At 33.0% G+C, this 11,637-nt stretch overlaps 1 protein-coding gene across 1 annotated transcript in view; it reads right to left on the reverse strand.

The window, feature by feature from the left end:
* The window catches only part of LOC106682032 (dynein axonemal heavy chain 1), a 236,643-nt gene that overhangs the window by 115,480 nt on the left and 109,526 nt on the right, over positions 1–11,637 (reverse strand). Inside the window, exons 51-53 of the mRNA XM_067050254.1 lie at positions 9,255–9,455; positions 8,491–8,655; positions 3,283–3,499 (exon numbers count right to left, since the gene is read on the reverse strand). Coding sequence (XP_066906355.1) covers positions 3,283–3,499; positions 8,491–8,655; positions 9,255–9,455 — 583 coding nt within the window. The remainder of the gene's footprint in view (positions 1–3,282; positions 3,500–8,490; positions 8,656–9,254; positions 9,456–11,637) is intronic.

The raw sequence follows: 11,637 nt of genomic DNA on the forward strand, positions 1-11,637 counted from the left end.
TATCAATTTTTAAGGTCAACTATATATAGATATATATATATTTTTGTTTCTCTTTTGACCGCAACCTTGACCATCTTCTTATATATCAATTTTTACGGTCAACTATATATACGTATATATATATTTTTTTGTTTCTCTTTTGACCGCAACCCTGACCATCTTCTTATATATCAATTTTTACGGTCAACTATATATGCATATATATCATATTAAGTTTTATTAGCGAACACCTTACACACTAGTATCGAATATGGAACTGATATTACGTATTTTACAAGGGTATTTATTTGGTATGGCACAGAAAATTTTTCGTTTACATCGAATTACCGACAATTATAAAAAAAACGGTTCTATCAAGTTGGATTTGACTCGCCATTTTATGAATAATTGGACAGTTTTAATATTAGTTTGGTCTTATCTGCATTCAAATGATCTGAGAGGATTTAAATTCCGAATTTAAAAAAAAAAATACCTCTAAAGTATCTTTAATTAGAATTTGTGAGATGATCGGAGAAAGCGCGGTCAGTAAAGTATTAATGAACACTTATTTTATTTGTGCCAACGTTTTGGCCTAAATTTTAGAAATGTGTGGAAGTAAACAATATACATGAGAAGCATGAAAACATAAATACAAAATTAACAAAAAGAAGAAGTAATAATCTAAAGTTATGCAAGTCAAAACGTCAAAGTAAGAATAATAAGAAGTGTTGTGCAGAAGTAAATATCGTATGTAAGGAAAATGAACTGAAGGGAAAGAACTAAAAGAAGATGAGGGCAATGGGGATGAGAAGAAAATTAAAATAATCTAAGACATTCATTTGACTGAGTTATTTTTTCGTTTCATCCACATATCGCTCTTCTCTCTTTAATTCTTTCCTTGTTAAAGAAAGGTATGTTTGATTTTTAATATTGGTAAATTTATTTCATACATTTTCTATGTTTTTTTTATCTTTTTGTATAAATTCTTACTATCCAAATATTATTATCTTCTTAAAATATTGTTATCTTAATAATTTCACGTTTACCTTAGGCCAACGATGAAAGCCTGAAATTTAGACCTATTTGTTTGTGTTAACTAATCCACTAAACGTTATTTGTGTTAGTTGATCCATTAACCGCAATCTCTCTCACCCCCTCCTTCCATCTTCTCCTCATATTGATTTTACAATCAATAGAAAAATTTTAGAGAACAAAAACCGTTTCAGAATACAAATTTCCGTAAGAACCCGTCAGTTCATATATCTCTTAATTGAGGCCTCAGCGTTATGATACAATGATTATTGTCTCATCGGCAGGTTGAGGAAACTTAAATTATTATGATGGATTCTAATATAAAATTGGATTCTGAAACGGTTTTTTTATATACGCTATTTACATTTTCCCTAATGGTAAAAATTATTTTCTGTTTAGGCGATTTACGGTTTCAGGATGGTGTGGACCAAAATACTGCCCTATATGGATCGTATTTAAATCTGATTTATTGTCAGAATGCGTAAAAAAAATAGTAATGGAATTTTCAGTGGAGATGACATGTATAGTGGGACACATTTAAAAGAAATTATAGGTTTGGAATGTACAAGGATTAATATAATCTGGAAGTAGGGTGTACGTGTTGCACACATCATATTTTTCAATCTATTGCAATTAATATCTAAAATATTTTATAATAAATACAATATAATATATAATTAATACTCTATAGTATATATAATTTATAAAACATAACCAGGGTGTCCAGCAAAGTAGCTTGAAAATTCAAAGATCTCAAAGCTTTGTACAGCAAAACTCATTTCAATTTTCCATAATTTATATAAATTAATATTAAACAAAATCTGAAGCATGAAATTGGTTTCGGGTCCTCTTCTAATGAAATTTACAATTTTAAATGAGAATGAATTTGAATAATTGTATAGATTGTATCCTCGTTTGATAAGGAAAAATCGTCACCTAATTTATTTCACCGAGGGTTCAAAGTATTGCCTCAAGTATAAACAGCTACGAAAAACTAATTTCGAGTGTAAATAAATAAAATTCTCGTATAGGAATAAATTTCACCGCACTTGTTAACAAAATTATTTTACTTAACAAAATAAAATATATATTTTATATATCCATATGGGAAAAGCTTAAACTAAGTCTCATATGGAGGGATTGATAAATTAGCAAATGAACAAATTGTAATTACTTTAGATTCATTGTGCTCACTGAGGAGTTTGAGAAACATTTATGCAGAACATAGAAAGTAAGTAGAAATATTGGAGGTGGTAGGACATTTCGAACGAAAAGTCTCTAATTCAATTAAAGGAAATAAAAAGTGTATGCACATCCTACCGCAGCTGCGGGTGATGTTGCTTAGACTCGCTTTAGAATAGGCCTTACTGGCCTTACCCGCTCTTGCCTTCTACCATCCATCTCCAAGGTGCCAATATTGTAGCTCCCCATTCTCATGGTTAAATATATTTTTGAAGAATACTCTCACTATTTAACTCCAATAAATAAAATATGAGTGATACCAAAGTTGTCAGAAGCTCTTACAGGAAACTTAAGTTCAATTGGTATTTAACTTTTTAAAAGCCTCCTGCTTAAATTATAGCACTTCTACAATTTTTTTTTTAAAAGTAGATTTGATGTACACGTTTGTTAAACAAGAACAAACAAACAATCGATTTCTGATGACTGGGTGTTTTCAAGCATGATCCTGAACAAATCAAGCAGCTTTCTCGATCGTAAAGGTGCTAAACGCGGCTGGACACCCTGGAACTTATACAATGTTTAGCACATATATGGTTGGTCAAAAAAAGAACACTAAATAGCAGAAAAAAATATTTATTAGTAATTAACGTATTACTCCAATTTGGAGGGCTTCATCAGGACTAAATAAAAACAAGCATTGTAAAGTATGATAAAACTATAACAATATACATAGAAAGTAAAATAAAAAAAATATCTAGAAACAAAAAATAATTAATAATAAGTGATAGAATTGAAAATGTATTACTGGAGTAATAATTAGTGAGGTAATAAAAGCATTGATAACATTAATACAAAGGAAGAGTAAGGTAATAAATGAAGTATAAGTACTGTAAGTATAAGCATGCCCTTACACCTTATTTATTTGTTTATATAACCGTATATGTATATCCTTATAGTCTTAACACACTTTAATATATAAATGAATATAAATAATTTAACTATAAACTATGAACAAAAAAAGAGAGCGGTGTATCATTTTGTACAAGACTTTACCTGTTTAATTTCAGCCATATATTTTATCCCTGTTACCTGCAGCCATAAGCATGTCTCCAAAACAGGCTAGTTTCTGTTTACGGAACTTACTGAGGTTCATTTTCCACACTACTAAGCTATCTGCCAGTTTATCGGCTATATGGCAAGCATAGCGCATATTGTTCACACGTTTAGGAATTGCAGTCATCAAGGGGATCAACCTCTTATAAACTTTTATTCGAGCTTCATTTACAAAGAATACGCGTCTGTATATCTGTAACAGGATTATATATATTATTTTAGCTTTTTTATTTTTCAAAATAGACATTTAACATAGTTAAAATAAAAGCAAGGATAATACTATCGAATTTATAATTGGTTTTCCTATCGTATTGCATCGATTAAGTGAACAATTTTCATTTGTGAATCAAAATTTAAAACTATAATGAATCATTATGTTTTATTCCATGATTATATCTAATTTGCGACTATTATCTACTAACAATGACTACTGATTACATTTCAGATTCTCATGGAAGAATCCCTGAGGAGGTTGCATGAGTCTTTATGTCAACTCTATATGGACGATCTCTAGGGCTTCAGCAAATCGGAAGCCAACCATGTGAAGCATCTGAAATGTGTCTTTCGAAAAATGAGAGAATTGGGACTGAAACTATCCCGACGGTATTCGGCGCTGGGAAAAAAGCAAATCAACTTTTCGGGCGTAGTGTGGGTGGTGGAGCATTTTAGCCTATACGTGTTTGGGAACGTTTTAGGGTCCATACGGAACATGGACCACTGTCTTGATTGGGAAAACTAAAATAATCATTCGTGAGAATTACACAATGGAAGTAATCACTTAGTAAAAATATAACATGGACATCAACTACAAGCCGGGTAAAGAAAATGTTTTGGCGACTGGCTGTCACATGCGATAATGATCAACGCGGTTGAAGTAGAACAGGGAGAGACTTCCAGGGACGTGATGCGAATCCTGAGGGAGTGGACTCCAAGGGGAGAAGGACAACCGGCCACACCAGAGAATTAGCGCTGAAAGACGCGTCTAAACCTGGGATGAACCATCATTTATATATCGGAAATGCACTGGTCCGGGACAAGATTAAAAAATTATGGTGGGCGGAACAAATTGGAGTGAATCGCTTATTTATCCGGAGAACAATGATGTTGGTGACAATCCGAGACGCGGAGCTTCATAAGGAGAATCTATCGAGAACTAAAAGTAACGTTATATGTGTAACGCCTGAAATATTTCTGGTGGGGCATGGAACGCACCATCATGGGAACCGTTGGAAACTGCAAAGTTTGCCTCAGTACTAAGTACGATAGACATCCACCTAGGGTGACGCAAGAAGAGACTCCTACCGCAGATGCTCCTCTCAGTGATCTCCAAGTTGACTCCTTTACGTGGAAAAGTTATAGGCATCAGGATCACTGTCATAGACGTATTCAGCAAACTGGCCATGTCAAACGGATCGCGGAAGCAGTGTTACGAGCATTGTGGACTTGGTTCTAATTTTATGGAGTGCTCGACAGGATTTCGTGTGACAGTGGCAGAAAGTAATCGTTGATGCGAGCGTCGGGAAGGAAATGCAAGCGTTGAGAAGGAAATGCAAGCCTTAGAGATAGTTAACACCTCAACACCACAGGACATCCCAAGAGTCTAGAAGGGATAGAGAGGTTTCATAGTAGATTCTGTGACCAATTACGGGTGTACTAATTAAAAAAGGGGTTCAAGTTAATGATGATACTTTGGCTACTACTTACTTAACTTTGGCTCATATGATTTTTGTCCCAGAAGGGTGAGAGAGTTTTATATTATTGATTATTTACTTTAATATTTATATAAATGAGGCATATTAATTAATAAAACAACAAGAATAATTATATGATATATATGTAACAGAACTGGAATAATGAAATTTTTGAGTTGAACGTCAGTTAAGATCAAAAGAAAAGTCAATGAAACACTATTGCTGTTAACACATATTTAACTAGAAAATAATCTTTAAAAATAATATTAAGAAAAAATATAACAACTTATCTGGTGTTATAAAAAAAAAAACTGATAAAAATTAAGGAACTGAAAATTATACTTTTTAACACCACTAGAGAAAACTAAAATAAATTATAATTATCAAGAAAATATACACCTGTTACGTAGCCACATAAATACACTCGGCAATGTATGTGAAATTTTATGTATATAGGGAATGTGTCTATGAGAAATTGGGAAAGGTTACTAAGGTACCACGATTTATAGTTATACCGCATTTCGATGCATGTAACTACTGTGTGGTTCCCCTTCACTTCCTAACTTGTGTAAATCAGTCACATGACTTCCCTCCAATACATCAGTCGCGGATTCATATCAGTAGATGAATAATTCCTCCCCGGCGTGTGCTGGTCTCAGCAGGAAGTTTTTCCGTGGTGGGCGTATTGTTATTTGCTGAGGTAGGCGTTGCAGATGAAGTTGCGAGGAACGTTTACATTTGGTAAGTCAGGAGCTTTGAAATGATAAACTGGTTTCAGGCGATCAACTGATAATGCCTTGGGACCAGGGCCCTGTTTCGTAATAATGTACAAACTAATACTATTAGTCTTGTAGATTTATCTTAATTTAATTACACTGACTTGTACAATAGTAACTTGTACTTTAGTATTTTTTAATTCCTGTTAAAAAAACTGATCATTCATCATGAAAAAAATATGTATTATTGTCAGTACTAAGTAGTTTGTATACTTTTATTATGAACTAATACTATTAGCTTTCAATATGAAACAGGGCCCAGATGGTAACTGTATCTCGAATGTCTTCTCCTTACGCGTGATGATGAGGTGAGGTCCAATATATGGTGGTGTCAGAGGCTGGCCTAATTCCAAAATCTGCTACTGTTAACTGATACGATGGGATGCGGGTCATAGAGTACTAATTGATTTCTAAGATTTTGTAGGAATCGGCCGATACCTTTTCGTTTTCTATGAGGCTGCAGCATCTCTCCAAAGAGACGGAATGGTTGCCCAAGTATCATCTCGACGAACCTGCAAAGGTTACAGTCACGTCATAAGTCTAATAATAATAGTCACAAGGTAAAATCCGCTCTTGATCGAAGAAGAACTGTGTGAAGAAGTTCGGTCCAACTCGAGGACTGGATAAGATGTTCTTGGAGAGTCGTTTTTAAAGTTTTATGCACGTTTTCGACACAGCCGTTTGACTGCGGATGATGCGGGACCAGAGGTTGGTGTGGATAGATGATGTGCTCAAATCCATCGACGGGGGAAAAAATTTGTGGTGGTGTTATATATGATGTGACGTTGAAGTTTTTACCGTGCCTAAGAACAATCGTTGGGATATTGGGTGTCTTAATCCACGATTATCATGATAACTGAGATTATGCAGTTTTTGAAAATGGCTTGTCTAAGCTTCATTGGGACATATAGGCGAATTTTCACAAACAAAGGATCTATTTGTTACAGGAGGGGACTAACCATTTAAATTAATGAATATGGTTTTTGAGGAGTTCTTCGATGCTAGTAAGATTCTTTATTTATTCTTTTTGGTTTTCAGGATCAATGTTGTAGGTACTTGCGCACTTTCTCCCCTAACTTGTTACAATAATAACAGATATTTTGATCTCGACTCTTAGACCGATGTCTTTGTTTGCATGGAGATCTATTTCTTCTGTGTTGCCTTGCTTTTGAGTTGGAGCATGTCTAACGTGATTCACTTCATTATCTCTCTGAGTTGTGCGATTTCATAATTATTAATAGACCCCTCTGTGTGTGTAGCTGAGATGTGCTTTATACTGTGGACTTTGGTATCTCAGCGATTTTGTCCGCTACTTTCGCTAATTTATTATTTCAATATCGGTTTTTGACGTGACGAGAGTTTATATAAAATGAAAATAGAAATTTTAACAATATTTTCCATTTTTCAACAAATTATTTTGTTTAAATTAAACTCCAAGTATCTTTTATAAATAACTAATTTTATAATTTATCTTTCTAAATATTGATTTTCTCCTATCTTGAATTTAACTGTACTCATATATTAGCCATTAACATATACTCTCAAAGTATTGGTTAACGAATATTTTTTAATTCAGTACCTAACTCAAATTATATCTTGTAGCTCTTAATTCTCTTTTAATCATTATGCACTTCTTTTAAAATATTTATAATTCAATCAATTGGATGAATGATATAACTTTATTTAGAGTACTTGCTGTTCGGGCAAATTATTATGCCTGCATATTCATTAACGTATATCGCTTAATCCTAATACAACAGCAGACCAACTTTTATTTATACTATTTACATCATCCTTATTATGATTTGACTAACGTAAATATATTGTTATTATTACAATATCATATTAATTAAACATTATGTTCTACTGTAGATTTGACCCATCGAGTTATATCGAACTCTGTAAAAATTGATCCTGAATTCTTAATTATTAGAAGAATGCTTGTTTGCGATAACATCGTGCTCTTATCATCGTTTTTCAGGTTCTAAATCACATCAAAATTATTCTATTATTTCATTTTGATCTTACTGTTGTTAAAATCATTAATTTCTCTGATCTAGCATAAGTATAATCAAATACAAACACTGACCGTTATTAAAAAAGAAAAATCATATTTGAAAAGTTTCAATATAAATGGAAGAATAGAGTCACTTGAAGCCTTTGGAGTTGAGGCGTAGGTAAACAACAACAACTTCGGGACTACAGCGGCAGTGGTTCGAATCCGGCCAGGGGTGTCGACTTTAATTTCTGTAGCGGTACCACAATGAAAACTTGAACCCCTTTTTCGCCCCCCTCCCCTCCCCCCGTATGTCAGAAATGTCCAGAAAGTTTCATTAAAAAAAGTAAATAAAAAATAAACATATAGGGGGATAATGAATATAACAGTTTTTGTAGTTGGTCAAATCTACTGACGTAATTATTCTAAAATAATTAATAGCATGGTAGGCACATATAAACTTTGAGCACGTTGTGAATTTATTATAAATGTTTCAATAGTATTTATTTATATACAAATAGGTAATAAATAAAAGGAGAAGATGTAGTAAAACATATATTATGAAATTAATTTACTCAATGATGATACTAAAATTATTAGATTTGATTTCCCAATAATTGCCTATGTTGGTTGAAAATTTGACAATCAGTCAGTGCTTATTATGATTAGTGTAACTGAGAACGTTATTTTAAAATTAGTTTAAGAAATGAAAAGATATTACCCTGCAAAGAGTTTTCAAAAGAAGGGAACGATGGGCAGTCATAGCTTTTACCTTCTTTTTCGTACCAGCCAACTTTTTCACTACCGGTTCTATTTGGAATAATTTTATCCGATAGAGGGATAATGATGAAATCCACTGCGCAATGTAGCCTCCAGCTCGATTTATCTGTGAAAACAAGATATGTTCATCTCATTCAATATAAGTTTATTAATAATACAAATATATTTAGCTCAAATACTGTAGTGATCACATTGAGACACTATTATAATGGAATTTATCGATTAACATTTACGAATTGCTCAAATAAAACTTCGAGTTTATTTTTATGATAATAGATTCTTATAGGATATTAGATTCTAAAGCGATTTAGTTCTATACTTTTATCGATTTTTCGCACCGTTAACGTGCAGATTATCAAAAACGTAAAAAAATTGTTTAACGGCTTGTTCCCATTTGAGTACTTCTTGAAAAATAATCAGTTTCTTTAGAGAGTACTCAGAAAGAACGACAATATTAGCATGGAACCTGGCTAAAGGATGCAGCTTACAATTTAATTTAGGACCTTTCCAATAAAAATTTCAATAACAATTAAAACTTATCTTTTTTCAATAAAACATTGATGAAATAATGTAACCATAAAATTAATTTTATAACAAAATTATTTGTAGATATTTACGTAAGAATCATCCTTGTTATTTTCTTTATTCCACACACTGTTCTGTTATGTGGTTGAAAAACAAAATAATAAAAATTGATTGAAATACCTGCGACATTCTCTTAAAATCGAAGTCGGGATTCATCAAAACGCGCCTGATTAGCCTTGCGGTTTTAACTGGAAGAGTTTCGACTCTGAATTTTCTTATCATCCTCAAAAAATCAAGTGGAAATGTCCGCATAAACAGTTGTGTAGGCAAATAGAAATCGTCCACCATCTGATTACCTCCAACGCGGGGATTTGGTCGTACCTGAAGACAAGAGATATAATATTTTAAATTTCCATACATAATAGTGTGTGTGTATAATATAGAAATATTTCATATTCATACTAATATTGACAATATTTGATTGAATGCAAATAGATGAAAGGATAAATAATAGTTTTGAGTCAGATATTATGCCAATAACTCATATAAATAGTTGGTTAAAATTTATAAATAGATGTATAATAAGGATAAAAACGTATCAACAAAAATTAATCGTATTAGGTTGGTATCCATTTAATTCGAATTTTATATATATTGCTATGTATCGAGGTATTAGCAATTATTAATATTATAGGGGTCTTTGCCATATGTCTTGTAATAACTGTGCCGGGTATGTGCCTGTCAACAAATGGCACATTGCAGGTGGCTAAGGGGCACAGGTCAAAGGGTCCTTCCTCAACAAATCTATTAACAACAGGTGTTGCCTGCTGGCTTTATCGGTAGTCAGGTCAATCATAAACAACCTTTGCACTAAACACTTTTCTAAAGGTACCACCTCTTTTAACGTATTTTTCGTGGGCGTGGCTGATAATAGCCAATGGGAACTGTTGTGGCCACCGTACTAAGGAAGGAGAAAATATATTTTTTTATTGTTTGTTATAAACGTACGCATATACGTAAATATATACTCATATATATTTACGTGCCGATGCACACAATAAATGTTGTTTATATGTATCTATTGAATACCGTTTAGGAATTAAGTCCGCACACAGTGCCAGTACTACGGCTTAATCCCATGTAGTGTGTCAGGGACCAAGTTATAGTGAGTTCTTGGGACCAAGTCCTCGTACCCAGTTAATGGGACCAAGTCCCCACCGTTTTGAGTTCGTCGAAGAGCCTTCAGTAAGTGCTCAGCCTACAGTGGGACATTTTAATATAATCACTTAATTAATGAAGACGAGACGCAGGGCTCGACAAGAACTTCAAGGAAAAAATATCAATGGAGTTCAAGACTCCACCGTATAAACTTTTTTTTTGTAGTAGATTAACTTACTTTTTTTTATCTTTTTAATAATATCTATTAGAAGCATTTTGTTTAATTTCAATTAATTTTATTTTATTTTAATTTCTTTTGTTAAGTTACACAACCTAGAGATGCATCTTTTATTTCGACATACATGCTGTTATTTGGGACTTTTTTTCTTTGTTAACTAATTAAATAAAGACTTATTTGATACTTTTTTTTTTTTTTTTTTTTTTTATTTAATACTGGTAAGTTCACTTTTGAACCCCCACTGCCGTCATAGGAAGTAAGGTTCCGGAAAGGTAACGAATGAAAGGGGGATTTGGCCAGGAGAGAAGTACAGGAAACACAAAACAGATAGAGAGAGAAGTAATAGAGTATATATGATTGTAATTGATTGAAAATAAATAAATTGGAGGTTAGAAAAAAGAGCAATAGAGGTGCAGAAGGGAGGAGGCAAGATGCACTTTGACCAGACGAAGTCCTAAGAACTGCATCTTAGGTCCTAAGAAACAAGGCTGTGAGACCTGGACGCCAACCCTTATGAACAAGATAACACTCACCTTACTACACGCACCACTCAAATCGACCAGCTCAGTAGCTATATGTACATATTAGGTAATAGGTAATGATGTAATTATCATATTTTATGGCAACCATTTATCTGAATCATTTCAATCACCTATCATTGTACCATATCATCATTGTAAATAAACATTTGGTTCCTTGATGTAAATTATATACAATCAGATTAGTGGTATCCTAATACCACCCCTTATTATATTATATAATTAATAGTAATGGTGTTATATAGAAATAAAGATATTTAATTGGTAACTGGTAAACAAAACAAGCCTTTCGAAAAGAATCCAATTATAATATTAGTTTTGCAGGACTCAATATAAATTAATTAACTTATTTTGGATAATTGCCTTCAGCGATTATCCTGGCATCCCGTCTAAATCTCGAGACAGTACTTAGCAATATATATATCCACCGTGAGAGGCCTCTGGTTTGGATCTCGCGGAACAATACCAGATAGAACAAGGAGCTTCTTAGAAGGCCTAGGTGTTAGCATCGGGGATATTGCCATCTTAGCGGAAAATATTATTTTGGACTCCCTGGGGATCATACACCATCACCTGCATGGGAATTAGCTCGGAGATTGTTCTTTGTTTTATTTATTCATTTTAATAT

This window comes from Halyomorpha halys, unplaced genomic scaffold (genome assembly GCF_000696795.3).
Source record: "Halyomorpha halys isolate HHAL.00 unplaced genomic scaffold, Hhal_1.1 Scaffold385.1, whole genome shotgun sequence".
Taxonomy (NCBI): Eukaryota; Metazoa; Arthropoda; class Insecta; order Hemiptera; family Pentatomidae; genus Halyomorpha; species Halyomorpha halys.